The sequence below is a fragment of the Nothoprocta perdicaria genome, unplaced genomic scaffold (assembly GCF_003342845.1).
Source record: "Nothoprocta perdicaria isolate Ctin4 unplaced genomic scaffold, notPer1 scaffold_60, whole genome shotgun sequence".
NCBI lineage: Eukaryota > Metazoa > Chordata > Aves > Tinamiformes > Tinamidae > Nothoprocta > Nothoprocta perdicaria.
Genome location: NW_020455866.1, coordinates 1,734,558 through 1,757,493, shown reverse-complemented (window position 1 = coordinate 1,757,493; position 22,936 = coordinate 1,734,558). Strand labels below are relative to the sequence as shown.

The window sequence follows — 22,936 nt, the reverse complement described above, 5'->3', positions numbered from 1 at the left end:
GTCAAGGRGGCTCCAGCTGGCTTCTTATCCTGAATTTCAGCAAGCACTGAAACTAACTGACATTTTGTTAGTATTTGGTTTCCTATAGATAGTTCATAATATATTTTGAAATTTAAGGTAGTGTTTTAAACTTTTTGCTTAAAAAAAAAAAAAAAAAGGAGTAGTTCCAGGTTTTCTCTTCTCCCAGCAGAAAGGGATAATCTTCCTTGTGCCTCCAAACCTTAGGATGGAATTACACCCTTAATCTTTTTCCAATAGGAAATTTAACTGAAATAAATTGRCAAGGCTCAAGTTCTCCACTCATATGGATCCAAACCAAAGGCAATTCCACTGCAGAGACCAAGAGTTCTGAAAAGGCAAARGCCATTTCTACGGAGTAAATTTTTGGCTTCATCCACAGAACTCAAGATRAAAGGTTCTGAGCATGCAGTGTCCAGAAATATACATGCTAATATTTATGCTTAATGTAAAATACAATAGGCACTTGGCTGAAGGCATCGGCCAGACCCAGCAAATCACAAGCTAAAGCCACCCTAAGAAGTGATCTGCCYTCTGCTTCTACAGACACCATGTCTCCCATTATTTCCTAGATGGTTCAATCACCAGTGAATTTAGAATAATTTGAAAGCAAGAAACCAAAACCACTGCTACTCTGCTTTCCAGTTTCCCCGGCCACCCTCAGTGTTTTTCTATTTTATTGTGATTGACAGCAAGCTAATAGTTCAGACCTTAAGTCTTATTTAATAAAATTTGTTCGTACAARGTAGTTTATCAAACTTCTGCTTTCCATCATAAGAGTGATTTGCCTACMTATGCAGTAGTTCAGCACTCCGAGTGGCATTTACTCCTCAAGTCAAAAAGCAGTCAGCATGGCACTAATGCACATCAGCTTTGCAAGGGTGCATTATGTTCAGCTTTCRATCAGAGTGAAAAGGTCATTTCAAATATAACACTCAGGAACTGAATACAAACAGGAACTGAATCCTCCTATGTGCAGCTGTGTGTGCATAAGTGGGATACACAGGTCCCACAAAATAGGGAGCAGTAGTAAGACATTAACTTTAAAAAAAACCAATAGCAATAAAAATACCCACATAGTGCCATCATTCTAATGGCAAAGCAAACCTTTGGCCAAGGGTGGAAAAACTCTGCTGCTTGGAGGACTGGAGAGTTTTGGCAGTTACAGAGGTTGGTTTTCGGTTTTGTTGTTTTGCCTTTAAACTAATTCAGCAATGTGGTCGTCATACAATTATTTCTAGCCAAATTGGTCTTAAAATAAAAGGTCCAGCCTGTGCAAAATGCAACCCACTGAATCGGTAATGCTATAAAATAGTATTAGAGTGCTTTACATCTGCAATATCATGTTCACGGTTACAAGAAGAGCACGCTCTTAGGAAGCCCAGGCAGCTAGCTGCTTCATATCCTCTTCATCTTCCACTCTCTTCCTGCTCGATGCTGCAGAGAGACATGAACAACAGTCACTGACTAATGCAACAAGGAAAAACATTTTACTTGCTAGCATTTAGGCTTCCACAGTGCTTTTCAGTACAACCCGCTCGTATCAGTTTACTGAGCAGCAAGCTAAACAGAGGCAACATGGTGACGAAGCTGTGACTATTCCACCCCACCTTTAGCTCACACATGGCTCCTAGCGGGAGACTCCTGCAGAGGATGCATTTCTCCCGACGGGAGCCAGGAAGGGGCACCTGGAGGCTGCCGGCTCCCACACTTGGGCCTCCACCCAGGCCGGCTGCGTGCCCTCCCCAAGGTTCCCCAAGGCACCCAGACTTAGGGAGAGTTGTGGTTTATGGATGAGGAGAAAGACATTCCTAAACACACTTTGCCCAGATGATATTCCAAAATCCACACCCATTTGTGCGTTTCTCCCCCACGTGCAGCTGCACACACACRGTGGCTGCGTAAACACCAGCCCCAGAGACCGAGCAGGGAGCAGGACACAGGAGACCTGAGCCACAGCCTCTGCTCCACCACCAGACAGCGAGCAGCTCGGGAAGGTCCCTGGGCCTTTCTCTGCCCCAGCATCCCCATCTAGAAAGCTGGGGGTGATCTGCATCACCGCATAAACGCGGCACAGAGCCATTAACTGCTGCTGCTGCTGTTATTTCACTATTTCTGTGTAACAGTAAGCATCCAGTTTGGGAAAACATGAGCCAGTTTAGCCCTTGCTAAGCTTAATATTCAGGTATTAAGCCCTTGTTTAATACTTAACCTATATAAATGTACCCAGCTCARTTCACCTGAAGCAGTCACACAAACTGATTAAGCAGCAAATCTAAGATACTAGGAAGCCCATGGGGGTGGCCTGAATTTAATAATCCTGTCAGTTGGCACAGCAGGAGCAGGCAGAGAACGTACGAGCAAACCCTAAGTACCAAGACTGTGGTTTTGCACTTTTCCTAAATCCACTTTTTTACATGAGTGGATGAGGCCACAATCCCAGTTTGAACATTTTAAACCTTTCCTCAGCGATTTAAGTGCTGTCTGCCAAAACACACATAAAGAGTGTTTGGGTTCAGCTGGTCCAGGCACTTTGTTCAACAGCAGAAYGTACCATAAGCAGTTTGCACTATGCACGTGCTGTCCTTGCCACCAAATATTTATATTCTTTAATTAGCATCAGTGCAGTCACTTTCTCTGCTGAACAAAAGGCAACAGGGACACAGTGAAAGGTGCTGTGAACAACTGCCTGTCTCTGGCTTAATTAAAAACAAAGATTAGTGCTTAGATTCAGATAAACCCATTTTGTAAATACCAAGTGAAAGATACCAGTATTTCTTTAGAAATGAAGAACGTAACAGGAAGTACAAATTTAATTAAAATACCAATGGCAAATACAAAGCCCTACCCTGTAAAGGAGGTCTCTGWCACAAACATTTGGAATCTGGGTCAGACTAATTTTAAAAAGACTGAAGATTTAAAAGACGAACAGCGGGAAAAAAAAAACCTTTCCACTCTCCACTGATCTAGCTATACATTTCACAGAAGATGTATCARCACATGTGAAAGACCAAGTTCCCCATGTTCATCTCCCCAAATCTATAAAGAATTCACCTCTAAGTGTTATTATACACAGCAAACCAGGAATCTACTCCCACGGATCAACAGACACAAACAATACTACAATGTAGTACTTTAAAAGCTATAAGAGAGTTAAGCGCATGTCTGGAATTGGCTCTTCCTCTCTCCCACCCACGTCAGAGCCCGATCCTTGGAAAGGTGGGGGGCGGGCAGGCAGCTCACCGGGGCGGGCGGGCAGCGGGCCGGCCGGCACGCTGGGCAGTCGCACCTCTGCCGTCCGCTTGTTCATCTCTTCCTGCTCCAGCTCTTCCAGCTCTGCCAACAACTCATCCTAAAGCCAAGGAAAGCACAATTTGAAAATTCATTGGCCTGCTAGTGATCTCAGTCGAGTGTTTTGGGTTTTTTAACTACCACAAAGCAACTACTGATATAACAGTTTATACCTGAAAACAAACATTGGAAAACAACATATGACCAGCACATTTACTAAATATGGGGTATAACAGCAAATCTGATTTGCAAGTTGAAACATGATTCATCCCATTTTAGAAAGCAGCCAGCTCTGCTGGTTGTAAGATAGGCTGACATTAAATGCATTATATTACTGCTCCAGCAGACTTAAGTGCAGAGTTATAGATGATTTTAAAGCAGCACTGCAATCAGAGCTGGCCTCCTGAGTCTGGTTATTCACCCTTGATGCACTCTTGGAATTTTAGCTGGACAGATGTTCTAACCCACTTTTGGAATACTAAAAAAAAAAAAAAGCTTTATACTTAAAAAAGCCAGAGGCTTACTCCTTGGCAAGAGCATCCCAAAAAAGGCAAGCTAACAATTACATGTTTGCAGAGAAACAGACCTTTGCTACTTAGACAAAACATTTTAGAAAGAAATGACAAAAGTGGTTAGGGCAAAAGGGGGATCTGCCAGGTTTCAAAATGGGCTTTCCCTACCCATTTATCCCCAACGTGGAAATTAAAATGATAGTGACATGACCACCATMTACACCTTCCTAGAACTGCTTTCCTACTTTCATTTCTTTCAAGATTAAAAAAAAAAGCTAGTTAGCCACTCTGACCTTATGCACAGAGTAAACCCCAGAACACCATTTAAAAGCTTTGACATTGGCTCTACACTTGACGATGTTCAGCTGAGAGCAGATCTTGCAAAGAAATGTGCCGGGTGGGACCCTATGTCTAACTTAAGCGCTTAGTAGCACAAATGTCCCTGTATTTTAAATTCCTAAGTGGTGTGATTACAAACTTCTTAAAAAGGAAGTGTCCAAGTCCTTAAAAAGTCAATGTAAACAGGTGCTTTTGAAGACTTGGGCGAGTGCCAACCCCCTGGCACCCGGAATTAGGCCTTAACTCCCTCTGGTGAGTGAATACCCGACCAAGAGGCGACAYTGGCCTTGAAGAACTGGCTCTCTTGAAAGAGATGGAGGAAAGAGATGGATGGGATCACTGGTTCCTCCCAACGTTTGGCACAACAGTGTAACGGCCAGGRCACACGCCCTGGAAGTGGGACATTCAGGTTTTAAGTTAAGCAGCTTAAACTTGTGTTTCCTACAACTCAACAAGAGCTCTACAGCTAAGCTGGGGTATATTGTAATAGATGCAATGAATCCTCTGCAATGAAACCAGGCCAAAAAGAGAGTACAGTAGTGAYGAGGGGAGCAGAATGCCCTCTGGAATGGGTATCAAATATCTCATATTTACTTATCAGAAACAGGCCTCCAAGCAAGGATCATCTGTCCCAAATGAGTATCCTGCTCATATAGGGCAGATGTTTTTTGCATTCTTGATTGTATACACTGTGTCATCCCAGGCATAAGTCATCCTTTTTTTTTTTTTCCTTCCTATTTGGAGAAGTATAAATCACATTTCAATTATCTCCTTGCACCTAAGGTACACAGGTGAAGAACACAAGTGTGTGGTCAAAATGTCCTTCAGAAATAAATATCATCCTGCAACCCAAACCACATCACAACACAATGATTACTGGGTCATACTGAGTCCAGATCCCTACAAGWCAGCATGGTGCTCGGGGACACTGCACTGCTGTTGGAGATGGAGGGGATTTTCAGTTGCCCAAGGCCCACTTTATAGAGCCTGAATCCATTCCTTATGCCAGTATTATTGGTACTTCAAGAAAAGTTCAATTGCACTGGAAACGGAAAAGCAGATAATGGGAAAACATAAAACCAACCATGGCTGTTTCTCAACAAACTACCAAATGTTGTATATTGAATAAACTTTCAAAAGTCAAGCAAAGAAAATATATATGTTATATCATATCTGCTTTTAATTTGGATRCACGGACATGAATTATTCGTGGTTGTTTGTAGGATTCATAGATTCTTTATGCTATGAAGTGATTCCTAGTGCTTGGCCACTTTAAAACACAGTTAAAAACAAAAAACTGGCTGAGATACTGAACCTAATTACCAGCTCAGTATTCCACAGATCAAAGCGTATTTGAATATACTGGAACCTTGAGAATTGAACCATACTTGTTGGTTGGATGCAAAAAAAAGAAACAGCCTGATTASGTTCAGAAAAAGTTCTGGGACCCTGGAAAGCTCCCACAGCAAGTTTTTAGGAATGTTCATCTAGTTTTCAAAACAAAGGAGCACAAGGATTGAATTTTCATTGCCTCTAACAGGAATAACTTTTACTCAATTAATCTGCTTCTGCAGATATTCTGGAAAATACAAAGAGGATCCTCCCCTCTATACCCAAAAAAAAAAAATATTCAGAGCTGTAAGCACAAACTTTTAATATGATGGTGCAGTAACAGAAACAGCAAAGCCAGCGTACGTCACATCTATTTGGAGCTCAACAAATTACACGTTTCTACACGTATGTGCAGTCGTAAAAGACTGCATGCTTTAGTGATCTCCTCCTTCCACAGTTCAAAAGAGAACAAGTGAACTCAAAGCTTCCTTAAAAAAAAAAAAAGTCCTTGACAGGCTAAGCTAGAAATAGAATTAAGCAATTTTATAACCACACATTTTGAATTAAAAAACAAACAAACAAAAAAAAAAAAAACAAAAAAACAAAAAAAAAAGGGAACAGATCACTGCAAAACAAAATAATCATTGGTTCTACTGAAGTACTAACCTCATCAAACTCATCACCAAACCCAGCTCGGTTTGAGATAGCTTCTGAAATTTCCTGGGCGATATCTTGCTGTTCAGTGATATCTTGCATCAAATCATCGATTTTATTTAAGTCCCTAGTGAAATAACATGGAAACAGTTTTGAAAGACACGTTTGAAGAGACTCGGGAATATCTTTTTCAAAACAGACTATACATAATACCCCCACACATAAAAAGAAACAGCAGAACTCAGGGGGGAATATTTTCTTTCACCTACACCTTAAATTTTCCTGGTAGGCTTCTGCGTGTYACAGCTGGCCAGCCCAATTCCTTCCACTTTGGAATGACAGCAAAGGTCACAAGTGCAGCACTTGGGGCTTTGCTCTCTCTCTGCACTTCTCAGGTGCTCGTGAGGCCACGGCCACCTTCCCAGGGCAGACCCAGCTCCCTGCTGAGTCAGCACCCTCACAGAGCCACCTCTTCTGATCTCAAACTTTCAGCCAGAACTGGGGGGAACTTCACAGGGCTATTCCCCATTTAAAAGCTTCCCTTGATTGTTAACTTCATCATTGTTTCAGTTCCTGTTTATTCTTCCAGAACGCCCTCTTCTGACTTAACTCCATTTACTCCTGCAGGAAAATACCCCACTGAGTAACAGAGAACATGTAAAAATACTACATATGTAAAAATATTACCCTCTTTTATTATTCACCTCTCATTAGCACTTTGAGTTGCACAATCCAGCCTATGCACTTAGAGGAAATAAGTTCAGTTTGTTTCTTTAGTATCTTTTACTTCTGCCCTGGATTTTTCCAGATTGCTACTGCCAAGGCAGATTTAATTCAGCTGTGCCACATGGTGATCCTTAGATAACAGGACTTCCTACCAGATTTGCAGCTAGGAGGGGATATTTTTTCTGCCAAACATAACATTACAGCACCAACAACACTGCTGACATTAAATGCTTGAACTAAAATGAAGTCAAAACTGGCTAATAAGATGCAACAAAACAAAGTGGAAAAATGGTTTATAGGTGTTTAGTAAGCTCAATTTGGAGGCCAGTAGAAAGCACTTACATATTTGCATGCACTTTTTTCATAGCTTGTGCAGCATAACCCATGTTCTTGAGCACTTCTGTGTTGGTATGAGAATTTTCCAGTGCTTCTCTCTGGAACTCAATGGTTGAGAGTGTGCCATCGATCTGACTCAACTGTTTCTCATACCTCTTTTTTCTCTTCAGTGCTTGTAAGGCAGCTGGAAGGCAAAGAGGCAAGGTACACGTGTATTCTCATGGTGAAATGCAAGCACAAGAAGTGCAGTGACAAGACGACCTGCAGAAGTGAGAATTTGCCCCTTCCTACCTTACTAGCAGAGAGGCAAACTCTGACCACACCACATCAGCAGCGTGCTTAGCACCAACATGCTGTTGCATGAACGTGCTGGGAGGCCTCTTTTAGAATAACTCCTTTCAGAATCACAGAGAAGAGCAGTTTCTTCTTCCACTTCTTGAACTCCAACCTGTGCACACAGGCAAAGCAGGGGACGACAGGGAGGAAAAAGGAAAATGTCAAAGAGGGATCAGAAAGGAAAGAACAGGGTAAAGCAAGAGAAAAGTGGTTGCAAAACGTGAGAACTAATAAGGATAGGGTAAGAAGATCAGTCATAATAACCACATCTCAACCAACGTTGCTTTCTAAACTGTGCCTGAGAAACAGGGAAAGTGCAACAGAAAGCCCTAATCATCTAACCAACAGGTGGGTTAGATCAGAGGCAAGATTAAGATTCCTTGAGGTTTCAGCTCTCTCTGTTCCTTTAAGGGCTTGTCAGGATTAAACTTTAAACTTTCAAACTTGAAAATATAAAGGACTGTGCACAAAGCCATAGTCAAACCCAGCTAYTCCCTATTACCTTTGCAGGTCAGTGAGATAGCTTAACAAGTATAAAATGTAATAAGCAGCAAACTTTGCCCACAGTAAATCATTACCAGCATAAACGCACATGACAAACAGGAGAGAAAAAGACTCCATTTAGTCTCTGGGTGTGGAATACAGTCTTGTCACAAGCATTTCCATCCTTTTCCAAACCACACAGTGCCAGACAAGAGCAAGGTGTTGCAGTTAACTCCTGGTATTTTCAAGGCCAACTGTTCCTTTCCCCTGTCTCACATTTCATTTCTAAACCAGCAAACATGTACAGCCGCCCAAGCTCAAACAGCTCACAGCAGAGTGGCTGGTGTCCTACCCAAACTGTTGTTGTGTGCAATAATACACCCATTGTGGCACCCAACTTCTTTCATTTTTTTCAGACAAACCCAGGTGCCCTGCAAGAAATAGGCACAGATTTATTGTAACTGTGCATACACTGAGACATTCTGCACGTTACTGATAAATGCTTCAATCAGTGAGGTCTAAATTACTCACTGGCTGCGCAAGGGAAGTATTTGCTCAGCCTGTGAAATACAATGTCACAGTTCTAACATTTGCAGCAAGATGTTCCAGGACAACAGTCCACAACCGCAACGGATTTACTGCCATATTCAAGTTGTGGATTTTCCCAAGTTTTTTGATGRTCCAAAGAGCATCCTGAAGATGATTAATGAATCCCAGGTGACATCACACAAATAACAAATGGAGGAATTCTGATTCATACTTGCAGTTCCAAAATATACCTATTTGACTAAATGTAATGTGGTCTTCTAGCTACTTATTAGTTCTCTACTTAAGCAATTCCTCGCAGTTTTAGCACACCGTCTACTTCCCTCTTCAGCTTTAACTGCATCAAAATTCGAGCAATTTGAAGGCCAGAGAGTGCAGCTCTAATTTAATAGTTGTGCTGGAGAGAACTCTTAAAAAAATAAAAAAAAAAAAGTTAACTTTGCACCAAGTTAACTGGCTTATTCAGAAACCCTTGAGTTTGAGTAAATTGCTATGATGGGAAAAACATTTCTAGCCAACGTTTTCCAGAAATGGGACTCTTCTCTACTAGTGTTATTATTATTGACTGCTCATAGAGAAAAATGAATTTCCTCAATTACATGCAGAGCAGTTGTTTTCTAAATCCTGCAGGTTCCTGTGTAAGATTTAATTAAACCCCACCCAAACTAAGAAATCCCAAAGGAATGTAAACTCACTGCAACTTCACCTATTCGTAAACAGCTCTTCCTAACTGCTGTATTGCAACATCTCACCTTTATTAATTCTTTTAAGCTTTATAGTAAGTACCTGAGAGAAAATCAATTCATATTTCTTCCTTGTCTTCTGGATATTATGTGTTCCATCCCTCACACTATATATTTTTCTCACATACATTAACTTCATCCTGAATTTGCAAAGTCCCCATTGCTCAGTGTTTTGTAGTCACAGCTACTATAGCTAGGACATGAGCATTTCCTCACTGACTTGTAATCTTATTTTCTGCATTTTTCAGATTGTCCTAAGTTTTAAGTGATTTACCTGGTACAAGTGTAAGCACATTAGAAGCTGTGTGCAACTCCTGCAAGAATATAGAAACTCTTTCCAAATGCTTTTGCATTATAATAAACAAAATATAATTTCCCTCAATAAGTAAAGAAATTGAGTGACAATGATAAACTTACTTTACCAAAGGCCAAAGAATGAAATTGCAAAAGGGTGTTGCCCATTCCAAAGATTTCAGAAAAGGAAGAGAGTTTGGAAGGAAGAATCTAAGCATCATATGACAAAGTATAATGCCAATTTAATTCGGAAAAGATGATGTTTATCTCAAGGAAAAAAGAATACCATATTCAGCTCCTGGGAGATACGGGTAGCAGGTGCCTCAGTTTCGGCATCTCTCGTGTGCCCTGCCTCTGGAATCACTGTCCAGCAAGCAGGACGCAGTTCACAACAATTACAAAACCACTGCTCCTGTATTCTGGGCTTTTATTATTATTTTCAAGGTAAGTAGCTAGAACAGCAATAGTCAGTCATGCTTACATGCTTAGCACTGCTTTCAGTATTATATAGAAGAGCACTTTGGTGCCCTATTTTGGTGGTTTTATTAAAGAAGGGAAGACGGCCCAACAAACAATAGCAATCCTGTTGTTGTCTAGTTCTGGCACCTTCACCATGTGTCACAACAGATCAGAACAAAATACTCAGTACAGTGATGATAGCACCCATCACGCCTGACTCTGGTAGCCACCACTAAGAGAACTGATCTGAGGTAGAAACAAGTTTTTATTGTCAAGTAAACCCTGTAATTCCCAGAGGCAACTGGGTGAAGAAGAAGAGCATTTCTTCAGAAGAAATAATGTTACTGTGAAAAAAACACAGCACATTGTCCCCCAGATACACCTCACAGACTCAAACCTCACTTACAAGCAAATACCTATAGCTCCTCTCCCTTGCTGAGGAAAGCTCCCTCTTGCTTTACAGCTGGTGCCTACTTGCACTGAATAGGTTGGCAAAACCACCTTTCCTCATTTATCTTTAGATAAAGGGATTGCAAAAAWATATAAATACAAATTCTGGACAGATGATGTAACTTTGAAAATAATGGCTGTTTTAATTCCTAGCTAGGAAACCATCTTGACTACTAAAGATATATGTTTGCAGTGTTCTTACTGCTAAATCTAATCTGCCTTCGCTTTCATTTCTTTGCTATTAGCAGCATCATGCAAGGGACTGGCTACCAGCTTATGCCAAAAAAAAAAAAAAAAAAAAAAAAAAGCTACTTTAAATATGATCAGGAAGCAGCAGTAAATCACAAGGCTGATAAACAACACAACAGTGATTCCTCTACTTTTAAACTCAGCACATAACTGCTTATTAACACGTGTCTCTAGTTGCCATTGCAATAGGATGCAATGTCCCTCTTGGATGCGAGCTTACCCACATCATCCCTTTCTCAAGGCTAATGCCAACTCACAGGGCTTTCTGGTTTGGGCACATCAGTAATTAGCCACCTGGGCGACATGAGCAAGACTCCCTTGGCAGTAGGTGCTTGTCACAAACCTGCTGCCACTGCCGGCTCTCTAGCCCTGARGTCTTCCTGACGGTGCTTGGGACTGCCTCCCAGCAGGATTCACCTGCACTTCTGTTCTATGAGGGACCTGCAAAATACAGATCCTGATCACCCTTAACATAGTCCTTATATTTATAATCCTTACAACTTGTGACTGTTTCTCATGCAAACACTCCCACAGCTGTGGCAACAATTCAAGACAGTAGTGCACTTAATTCATTATAACCATTCCCATTGCTGGCAGATACTTTAAGCACCATAGCAAAGAGAAAAGAACCACAGCTGAAAAATAATAATAATAATAATTTTAAAAAATCACATAACAAAGCCCTACTAGAAGGCTTCTCCACACCRCTCTGCCAACAGCACCTCAGTCCCAGCCTGCCACACACCCACCTGTAGCAGCAAGCCCTGTCTGYGCTGACACGCAGCTACTACAACTGCCTACTCCCTACAACCTTCTGGTTACAACTACCTCCCAGAAGAGGAATGCCCCTTGGCACAGGATACCAGCGGCAGCAGGTGTGTGTGGAAGGTGTAAAACGGAAGGCGAAGGAAGAAACTCAAAGGAAGAGGGATTATTGTAGGAGAGAGAAACAAACAGTGACGATAAGGAGCAGATTCTTTGGAGGACAGAGGTCAAACTTTCACCCTGGTGTAATGTTCTCTTCTACTGTCTACATACTCATGYAAACAGAACTGCTGATAAACTGCCTTCAATTACAATCTAAATTTCTGAATCCAGAAAGCAAAATGGAAAACATTCCACAGTGCCTCACTATCTGATGCCAAGCCTTAAGCAAAAGCACCATTCCCTGTAGTAAGGAGGCAGTATCATTGCACAYGCTAACTGAACCACCACCACAATGGTGGGAAGTTTGGAATGACAAAGCTTCTCTAGATGGAAACTGCGCGGTGAGGACGAGGGTACTTCTTTTTTACTAACTCATCACCATCAAAAAAATACTTCTCGTCATTACAGACGTGGATGTATTGATGGAGAAGTAAAAGAAAAAAACATCCTCTTCCCATGCCAATCTTTTCTCTCACCTCAAGCTTACACAATTTCAATATTCAGTATCCCTTTCTGTCCTTTAAGCTTTCCTATACGACCTTCAAAATGCTCCAGACAAATGGCCAATTTGCAGGTGGAGTTGAGAGGTGAGCTCTGTTTGAAACTAGCYAACATAACTAGCAAAGCACACCTTAGAAGAACTTTGATTTTTTTTTACCTGGAATCCTGAGAGATTAAAAGGGTAGTGCTAATTGTTAAAGAAATTATTGCTTATCACAAAATAATCTCTGTAAGAGAAACTAGCACACATTGCTGTTCAAAAAACCCTCAAGTGGTCTGGTTACAGTGAGATCTTAATGGGGAACATTGGAAACACTGCCCCGCAAGCACAGCTAATTTCAGGTGCCCTTCAGGAACTGCAGCCACGCACACTTCACGAGGGGGAAGCCAGAAGTACTTAAGTGATGCTTCACAGCCACTTGCATAGCTAACACGTTACAGCTTTTAAATTAGGGCAAGTCTTCTGATGGTGCGTGAACCCATTAAAGAATCATTTGAATTCTTGCAAAATTGTTGGGGCTTGAATCCGATCTCGCTTGTATCACTGTAACTGACTCAGGCTCACATGCCTGAAAAAGCAAATGAGATCACGCTAAACTGGGGTATCTTCCATATGAAGATACAGACTGCGTCAGCCTCACACACTCCCATTTTAAATTCCAGACACCTCTTGGTGATGCAGTTATGAAAGAGSAAGTTACAATTCCCTGTTTGGTCCCTCTAACAAGACATTGTAGATTACAACTTGTATTTTCTCATTTGCCTGTACGCCTACATAATACAACAGCAGCAATTAAAAACAACACAATTATTGTAACATATGAAGGGCTATAGTTGGAGAATTAAGCTTGCTCACTAGTCTACCACATTCTTTCATTCTGGCATAGCAAAATTGTATTATCTCACTTGTATTTTCTAACTTAACTAACTCATTGGCTTTYGTATTGCTTTGGGCATTAAAAATTCCTCTTCTATGTACTGCCTATAAGGCAATAGCTGAGCCAATGACTAAAAATAACTCTTATCTTTCTTATCACGCTGGGCTCAACAAYCTGTTTTGAAACACCACTCCACAAAAAGCGCACAGATATTGCTTGAGGTGCAGCATACGGTAGCCCCGCAGGGGAAACAGGAATCTGGAGGAAAAAGGARTAACTTCCTATGTCAGACGAAAGCGGAGCGCGAGGCCACACAGCTGGAATCGGTGCAGATCAGCTGGGTGAAGAGGGAGCTGAGGGCCTGGCCCAGCAGCCGCCACGCGCTCCTGGGAACCACCCTCTGCTCCACAGGTGCCCTGGCACCCGCACAGCTTCACAGCCAGCCACGCAGGCTGAAAATGACCCAAAATAGTCAACACCTGCCCAACGGGACAAGGGGGGCACCGCAGTGGGGACAGCAATGTGAAAGAAAAGCCTGCGAGGGCTGGAGGGCTGCAGAGGGGGGACTCAGTTGCACTGTGGATCTGGCTTTACCCRCTTGCGCTTTTTGTGCCTCAAGATCTTCCCCATCCCAACTAAAGTTTTAAAATCCCTTCCAAGCACCGAGCTATCACAGACACGTGCAAAGACCAAGCARGGCACCTTTCACGCGCAGCCCCTCGCAAGTTACACGGCGTTAACCTGCAGCCCGGCAGCAGGAACCGCAGACCGGAGAGCGGCTTTACACCCCGCACCTTTAACGCGGGAGGTTCTCCTTGGCCCCCCCGGGCGGGGACTGCCGCCCGGCGCGGGAGCCGGGCCGGGGCCGCGGCGCCACCTCGCCCCGCGCCGGCCTCACCTCGGCGGTTGCGGGTGCCGTGGTGGCGGGCGGCCGCGAGCTCCCGCTCGATCCTGCCCTCCAGGAACGCCTGCTTCTTGCTCAGCATCTCCTCGGTCTCCCGCAGCCGCGCCAGGGCCTCCTGCGCCGAGGGGGCGCCGCGGCTGGGGGACCCGCGCGCGCCGCCCCCCTTCAGCAGCTTCGAGATCTTGCTCATGGCGCCCGCGCTCTCCAACGGCTCCAACGGCCCCAACGGCAGCCGGCGCTGAGGCACTTCCTGCGCCGGGGCGGCCCGGGCGCCGCGCTCGGCTCGGCGCCGCCTGCCCGGCCTCGAGGCACCTGCGCGGGGGCCGGGCCGCGCAGCGGGGCCGGGCCGCGCGCCGAGACGCCCCGCGGAAGCGCGGGCGGAGCGGCGCGGCGCGACGCGCTCCTCCGCGTGCGACAGTTGGGGCTGGGGAAGGGGCACTGCGACGTTAACGGTGGGAATGCAGCTTTTACTAAAAGAAAGGGACACGCGAGAGGAGCCCCGGCTGGCGGCAGCACCTCCGCGCCGCGCGCAGGCGCATCCCGCGACCGCCGGCGGCAGCGGCGCCCGCCCCGCCCCGCGCTGCCCCTCCCGCAGCGCCCGGCCCGCCCCGACACACCTGCGAGGGCCCCGCCCCGCCCCCTCAGGCTCCGCCCCGGGGCGGGGCTACATCTGCATAGCGGCCCCGCCCGCGGCGCCGCCAGTTTCCCGGCAGCCTTTGGGGGCGCTGTTTCCACCCTTCCCTCCCTTCCCCGTCCCCGTCCCGCCGCCGCGGGCCATGGCGGAGCTGGATGTCGGGCGGCACTGCGCGGTCCCGCACTGCCGCCAGCTCGGTACGACCCCGCGGCGGGGCGGGGCCTCGTCCGGCATRGAGGGAGGGGGTCGCGGTGGTGCCAAGATGGCGGCGCCCGCTGGGCATGGGCGGTGCGCGCTGCGGGGAGGTGCCGTTTAAGGCCTGCCCCGCTCCGGGGCTTGTGTTTGTTTTGTCGTTCTGCGCGTTTCCTTCAAGCTAGGCTGCGCCTTGTTAGTAGGCAGGTGTAGCCGTGCCCTTTAGAGCGATGGCTTTGCTCCCGAAGGTGGTTTTGCTGGTGGAAAGCAGGTTTAAGAGGTGCTCYGCTAACGGTGGTAGCCGGGAAGAGCAGCGGTCGTGCACCGAATAGCTGTTAGCACAGGCTGCGCCTGCCAGGGCCAGCCCTGCCTGCTGTMAGGAGCCCCATGGCACCCGCTTCCGTTGTGTCTGCAGGTGTTTAATCCCCTGCTCTGCCCACTGCTGCTGTCACCCTCCTTTCCCCTTCTCCACGCCTTCATCCACCTGAGAAGACAATGGTGAGGATAAAAATGAACCCCCCGCCTACAAAAGGGGACGTAAGAATGCTCAAAATGAGCGCTCTATGATGGTGGGACCCAATCTTGCAGGTGAAGTGACCAAACATCCTCCTAATCTAGATGTTTTGCAGGGCGGCCTGACAAAGCAGGCTTTGGAGAATGGAGAAAGGATGGAGAATGGCTTAAAGATGTGATTTATCTCCTTGTATGTTTTTCATACATAATACGAGGTATTTCTTAGGTAGGATAATTAATATTGTAACTGTGTTATAAAAGTCCCCCTCCCCCAAAACATACTATGTAGACTTGTAAAGATAACCTACCTCATGGTATAAGTAAGCAAAAGCTAGTCATGTATAAAGTAAGCTAAAAATTATTAGGAAAACTATGACCATGTTGTCTAATGGTAAACAAATCTCTCTTGTTTTCAGATTTTCTGCCCTTTGTATGTGATGGCTGTTCAGGAGTCTTCTGGTAGGTTTGTCCATGTTGCATGTTTCTAGTTTCTGCTGAGTTTTTCTTACAGTAGAACTTGTGTAGGGATAGATGTTGTCTAAAACAGTGTGTTTCAGTGTGTTTCACAGTGTAGATGTGTTGAATTAAAATAGTTTGTTCACTGAATCTGCAACCTTTCTCCACAGAGACTGTAATAGAGGTTTGTAATCTATGGGAGTATTTCTAGAATACAAATAACTTGTTTATTGTTGGGATGCTGAATTAAACTTTTTTTTTTATTTTTTTTTTGTCCAGTCAAAGGAACAAAGTTTTTCCAGGTCTCTCAAATGAGAGCTTTCATTTGATGCAAAGTTCAAATCAGCAGCCTTAAGTTGAGGGCAGGTTTGACTGTCATTTAATATTTCACTTTAGAATGTTAAGAGCCTCCAAGCGAGTTCTGCCACTGTGGAAAATCCGTTTAAGATTTATGGACCAATTTCAAGTACTTTGAGTTGAATCCTTAAACATCTTCATATCTTTGTTCTCTTGGAATGCTGTGTTGATTTCAGGCTAAGTGCAATGAGCTAAATGTTTTACAAACTCAAGGAAAACGAATCTKATCTGTTAATGAAGTGAAATCCGTAGGTTAGAATGAACTTTGTAGAGGAATGATTATTTATTTGAAGTGTTGCTGCGATAAAAATCTTTCAGATCACTCTTCAAACATTTATGTTTTCACATGCAGTTTTCTTTTCTTGGCAATTTGGTAATGGTGTGATATTTTCTTCTCTTGTGCCTAAGCCTGCAGCACAGAAGCCGGGATGCTCATGGTTGTTCTGAGGTAATGTAATGTGATATTAAATGACTACCATGTMACACATGAGAATACCATTCAACTTAAGAAACTACATGTTTTGAGATTGCACACATTCTATATAGGTATAAGAGTGTGACAAGCTTCAAATTAATGTACTGTCTGTCTGTGTGTCAGAAATCAAGTTGGGTCAGGGTGATGTTTCTTTTCCTAATTCTGAGTTAAACCTAACCAGAAAAGGAGAAGGGACAAATTTTGTCTATAAAAAATGGAGAGCCAACACTGTTATTGTGGGAGGATGGGGTGTTGACTTTTATCTTTAATACCTGTTTATTTACACCTAATATTTTCTATTGATCCTTAGGTGAATCTCAGAAATAACTGTGTGAAAACAGATCAGCATAGCTCTTATCCATGCTCATTTAAGGACTGCAATGGGAAGGAGCTTTTACCAGTTTTATGTCCCCACTGTGAAAAACATTTTTGCCTAAGGTCAGTATGACAGAATGTTGAAACACAAATATTCTTTCATTACTGTATTGAAAAGGTCATGCAAATTTTCCTCTCTGTTGTGTACAGGCACCGTCATCAATCAGACCATGAATGTGAGAAACTGGACACGCCAAAGCCTCGAATGACTGCCACCCAGCAGCTTGTTCAAAATATTATAGGCAAGTTCAGTGAGATATTTATCTGATATTTACTTTTCCAGCACAAAAGAATGGAGGCGTCTTGATTATATAGCCCTAAGCCCATATGTCTGYCTGTAATTGTGTTCATCCAGATCGAGACAAAACAACAAGAGGAGATGTCTATAAAGGGTATTCTTTAAATCAGGTTCAGGTTTCTTTTGTAACAATGATAGCAATTTTTGTTCAGTCCTACCTACACAGCCCCATGGTTCTATATTGGGTATATGTGCCGGTCTGCTGGGATTATGCTAAAGCAATGATGCTGTATTTAAAAAAAGAAAAAAGAGAGCGAATATGAGTCCGTGATATGATGTCTTCTACCTTTAAACTAGACCTCGGCAGGAAAGAGAATAAACAAGCAGTAAGCATAATTATGGAGAGCATGGGAGGGTGGTAGTTATAAGAAAAAGAGCCAGAAACTGTTGTCATGTGGTCCCTGTGATTGCCAAACATATAGTAGTTACAGGGGTTACGATTCACCGTATGCATGCTTAGTTTATGTAGTGCTGTTCTGCACCTACCTGTCAGTTCTGTTAGGAATGTGCACAAATCCCCATGCCCTGCGGGGGGGTGCACCTAGTGTTGTGGCCTCTGGAATGARGTGTTAGAGATAAGAGGCCCAGGGGCTGAGTTCAGCATACATTTGGGCAAGTTTTAATAGAGGAGGAGAAATTTGGATTCACACTAACAGAAGTAATGTTGTCCTCAGATTCCAAAAAAAGCGAGGAAGCCAAAAGCAAAAGACGGAAGGGAGCGAAAAGCAACGAGACGGCAGCAAAGGTGGCTCTGATGAAACTGAAAATGCACGCGTGTGGGGATAAGTCTTTGCCTCAGGTCAGTCATACTTGTTTTCAATAACTGACTTATCAAAGGAAAGGAGAATTTTTTCTGCATTTCTTGTTCTTCATTTAGTCCCCTTGCCCTTCTGCTCATGGTTGGTTTTTAGATTTCCAAGCTCATAATGATTCATATGTTGATTTCAACTTGGCACCTGGAAGCAGTCTCGTTAACCTTGTATCTGTTACAAGGTGTCTGCATATAGAGCAATCAGACCAAATTTCCTCTTACATTTTAGCAGAAGTGTTGGCTGTCACAYGGCTGGCCTGTCTCTTAGAGCTGCTTTTCCTGATCAGTCCTGAAAGGTTCCTGCCATATGTCACACAAGTAGTGGAGTTTGTCCCAGGCACAGCTGAGCTTTGTGTTCTATAAATCWAATACTCGTATTTAAGAGATATATATTCCATTCTTAGATGAGGTGAACCTGAGGTCAGCAGTTCCTGCTTTGGCTTGGAATATAGTCTTGATAGTTGCTTGTGTTTCAGTCTTTTAATTTCTTTGATTCTTGAAATACTTCACAGAATTCMTTATTGTTTCTCACTACAGTGGCTACCCATACCAAGAACATCTCCCCCCCGCCCCTATACTCCCCTCTCAATCAGGATTGTATTGGTTTGGAAAATACTTCTTTCTTTCATCCAGGGTTTCAGTTTAGATAAGTTCTTGCATGCCCTCTTGAAGGATGTGACAGGMTTTGACAACCATGTTCAGGTTTCTTTTTGAGGGTTGAAGGAGTTTTTCGTTGTTGTTTTTTGGTTTTGTTTGTTTTTACTGAGGAAACTATTATATGTCTAGAACTATTTGTTTCTATGGATACTTTTTGCTTGTTTTTCTAGACTGAAAGAGTTTACTTTCAAGTGTACTTACCAAAGGGAAGCAAAGAAAAAAGCAAGCCTATGTTCTTTTGCAGTAAGTGGAGTATTGGCAAAGYAGTAGATTGTGCAGCTTCTTTAGCAGGTCTTAAAAATGACAACAACAAATCAACAGCCCAGGTAACTCAATAATAATAATAAACTTGTTCCAGTTTGGTGTTTCTACCTTCCCCCACTGCCTTCCGTCTTGGATACAGATTAACACCAAGATTTGCCCATGTTACTTATTTTGCAGAAATTGAGATTGTGCCATAGTGTCTCTGGAGAAGCTTTACCATTTGAGCACACATTGGAAACATGGCTGCTTGATAAAGAATGCCCATTGTACAATGGGGGAAATGTCATTCTGGAGTATCTTGACAATCAAGTTCTATTTATAGAAGATACAGAACCGTACTTCAGTTAATCAGCAAATTATCACCAAAAAAAATCAATTATTTTTTAAAGACTTTGCCACTCCAACCAGGTCCAATTTCTTTTTAGAACCACCGTATATCATAATCTGTCCTCTGTTACAGTGACACAGTTCCCAGCAATTTTCCAGTTGCACTGATTGAATTAAGTACTCTTCTGAGAACAGAAGTAGTTAGTATAATAATTAATATAACTGATACTTTATAGAATAAATCGTTGGTTTATTTACCTGTATAATATCATGCCATTCTCATAAGTTTTMTATTTATAGTATTTTTGTGTAAATRACGGCAAAGCATGTATTAAGAGCAATAAATAATGAAAATATAAACTTGAAGTGGATCAGTTTTTTGAAGATAAAAGGAGCATACACTATTGTAATATTTTTCTGTCATCTGTAAGAACAGATTTCTCTGAGTCTGGCATGGATAATCCAGCGTTCTCCATGCCATAAGTTCACATTTACATTTCTCCTCATATAGAAATAATGACTTTTAGAAGGGTAAGGTAAATTCCAACAAATGTCTCATGTTTTTATAATTTAACAGCATTACTTGATTTAGTGGAGAATAAAGTAAAACAGCATGMAATTATCCTTTTCTAATACAAATGTAAGAGTGGAAGAAATAGAGTTAAACTAGAAGCATTCCAGGTCCTGTAATGTCTCCTTCCGCAGTCCACAAAATGAACTGTGGTGAACCTGRGTTTTAAAGCGGTTGTTGATAATGATGATACCTAAAGAAGATGCATCCCTAGTAGCTTTACTTTTATAAGCCTTTAGTATTAATGGTCTTTTCAGTTGCCACAGGGGTTTGAAATGCTTTTGGGGGGTCATTAAGAAGATTACTAGCAGTAATTGATGTATTCCAGATTTTTGGATCTCATTTGGATTTCAAAAGTGGATTATAAATTTAAAAAAAGTAAACATAGCAAGAACRAACAGTGAGTTTATTTTTATCACAATTGTAGCTGTTTTAAATTACCATAATATAAAACCATTTTGTGYTGCACACAAATAATAAGCACTTAAGCAATTTTAAAAAGCAGGTATAATGTGATAACCCTGCTTCATCTTTCTTGTTTCATCTTAAATTTTCTGCTGTGTGCTTGTACTACCCCCATTTAAGCTGGATGGATAAAAACCTATTTCAAGGCTAATTCCTCCTGCCACATTCTTTACTTTCATTGCTTACAATTATTCATACAACAGCCTTCCTGTGGGAGGTATTAGTAAGAATATCTTGGGATGACAGAAAAGACAAGGTAGGAAGGGGTAGGCAGGTGTGGATAGCACCAACCTGAACCCAGTTTGTCAAGGAGGACATGGAGCCTCCTGCTTGGTGGTGCTCTGCCATRTGAATTAGCTGTGTAGGTAGCCTTGCCTGATACCAGTGCAGCATCACACAACAGGGAACCTGTTTTTCATTATATTCACATGTAATCATTTTGTGATACATCGCTACGCAACAGGGAAGCTACATTTTCATTATATTCACATACAACAACGATGTGGTACATCTCTACTGAAATGCCCTTTTCTCCTCAGACAGGCATGAATTTCTCCTCCTGTGACTGACTCAGTAGGTACTGAGGTGCTGGATAATGTGTCTTTCAGCAAATTTAAACAGGAAAGAGCTGCCTTTCCTTCTTTCTCAGACTCCAGGCACCTCCTTAGGCTTTCACAAGARGATTGCAGCTTGTATGTGCCATGTGGCTGAACGTATTCAGTCGTGTGGGGCCACGGAGGACAGCAGGTCTGTGTTACTCAGAGATGTGATGGATTTCAGGGGCGCTTTCCTGCCACTGCAAGACACTTACTGTGTAAGTGGAGAGAAACTCCACTGGACATGCAGGGAGATGAGATTAAGGCAGATTGCTGGTTCTGTGAAAAACTAAATTTTGGTCTAGAGGAGAGCTGATCATGAAACAGAAGGGAAATATGACAAAATAGTGTCTTTCTGCTGAGACCTGCAAATGGAAGTGGACACTGTCTCATAACTGCAGCCACTTGGGCATTCATAAATCTGAATTTGCTGTTTTGGCTCATATTCAATAATTGTTAATTTTAGGTTCACAGTCCAGGTTTTTCTCTAGCATCTGCTCCACTAGAGGGAACATTTCTCCAGTGGCTAGAGTGCCAGATTATGGTTTGTAACCTAGTTTTGAAAACATAACTGTGTGAAAAGGGAAAAAAAAAAATCAAAACAAGCAAATGCTTTTATAGCGGCAATAAAAAGAAAAAAAAAAACCACAACGTGCAAGGAGGAGTCTGCCTGGCCACTTCTTCAAAAGATACTCTTCATAAGTAGGGCAAAAATGTGGTCTTCTTCAGGTAGCCATAAATATTATATGTTCCTGTACTGCCAAACATTATGACTCTTGTAGCACTTTAGGAATCCCTCCACAATTGTATGCTGATTGGACTTGAGAGAAAAAAGAAAAAGCTCAGTATGTGTGTGGCTATCTATTATTCTTGTTTTGTTACTATATTATTTGCTGCTGTRATTTTTGCTGCTTTAGCCTGACTTAGGTATTATTAAATGATTTTACTGCACGCTATGTAGATGTCACGAAAAGAAAGGTCCTTCTGGTTTCCATGAAGGAAAGAGTTGATGACTCAGAACCAATAAGGACTTAACAGTCGTTTGGCTCCAGTTTTCCTTCCTGCCCTACAGTTTTCCTGGAGATTGCTCAAGCAATTGAATGGCTGATCTGTTCTGTAAACTAYTGTCAGAGACAGCTAACTGGCACGTGTCTTTATGAGCCAGTTACCTTGCCATTTCTATGAAACAAATAAAGAGGTCTTTTGGGCTAAATTGTCATCCTTCAGGTATTACCTGCAGCAGGAGGTTCTGTTGTGCAAGACAGAAGGAGGACAGGCCTTCCTTTCAGCTGCCCCCTGCAAGCACAGCAAATGATTTACGTGGTTGTACAGCTTTCTCCCAACACCCGCCTGCTGTTTGCACAGTACAGAGACATAGCCTCCTGAGAATTTGTTTTTAATTGTATACTAATATTATAGCATATGTATGTTAGAATACATTCATATTATGTATGTATATGTATGTACATGTATGTATGTATTATGTATGTATATATTAGGTATATACATACATATTATGTATGTGTACATATATGTATATAGCATATAAATATAATACATATATAGTGATATATAAAATGCTATAAATATAAAATACTATATATACTCTAATATACAATATAATAATTGTATGTGGAAACTCAGATTACTCAATTTTCAGAAACATAAGCAAAACCAAATGAAGATAGTCTAACACACAGCCTAACACATAGATAAATAAGGAAGGTGAAAACTGTGTTCTAATCATAGAGATCCTGGAGAGAATCCAGAGGCAGAGACAAAAATTTCCCCTAAGTTACTGTGCATCTTCTGGGGGTAGAATTACTCCAGGTTTAGCTGTTAGACCTTAGCACATCTTTGCTAACCACATACATATTTTTGTTTGTTTTCTAAAGGTTAGTAGCATAGCACATTTTCATAGGGAAAACTGAAAGTGCATCCCAACTAGATTTTAAAACAAGAAACAG

The 22,936-nt window shown here is 42.5% G+C and overlaps 2 protein-coding genes across 4 annotated transcripts; one reads left to right on the top strand and one right to left on the bottom strand.

The window, feature by feature from the left end:
* Positions 1-213: 213 nt before the first annotated feature.
* CHMP4C (charged multivesicular body protein 4C) lies at positions 214-14,181 on the bottom strand. Of its 2 annotated transcripts, none has more exons than XM_026049678.1 (5): positions 13,973-14,181; positions 7,215-7,392; positions 6,159-6,273; positions 3,247-3,370; positions 214-1,485 (listed from the first exon to the last, which is right to left on the bottom strand). In XM_026049678.1, the coding sequence occupies exons 1-5, from the start codon at positions 14,166-14,168 to the stop codon at positions 1,391-1,393; spliced, it is 708 nt and encodes a 235-aa protein (XP_025905463.1). In that variant the 5' UTR covers positions 14,169-14,181; the 3' UTR covers positions 214-1,390. The 2 variants fall into 2 exon arrangements, with proteins under 2 accessions (XP_025905463.1, XP_025905465.1); XM_026049680.1 differs by having other exon boundaries at positions 214-1,455; positions 3,262-3,370.
* A 548-nt stretch (positions 14,182-14,729) lies between these two features.
* On the top strand, positions 14,730-19,697 carry ZFAND1 (zinc finger AN1-type containing 1). Of its 2 annotated transcripts, none has more exons than XM_026049665.1 (8): positions 14,730-14,809; positions 15,734-15,776; positions 16,539-16,578; positions 16,916-17,043; positions 17,131-17,222; positions 17,953-18,077; positions 18,917-19,072; positions 19,188-19,697. In XM_026049665.1, exons 1-8 carry the CDS (start codon positions 14,755-14,757, stop codon positions 19,356-19,358), a joined length of 810 nt encoding a protein of 269 aa, XP_025905450.1. In that variant the 5' UTR covers positions 14,730-14,754; the 3' UTR covers positions 19,359-19,697. The 2 variants fall into 2 exon arrangements, with proteins under 2 accessions (XP_025905450.1, XP_025905452.1); XM_026049667.1 differs by lacking the exon at positions 14,730-14,809 and adding an exon at positions 15,183-15,219.
* The last annotated feature ends 3,239 nt before the right edge of the window (positions 19,698-22,936 follow it).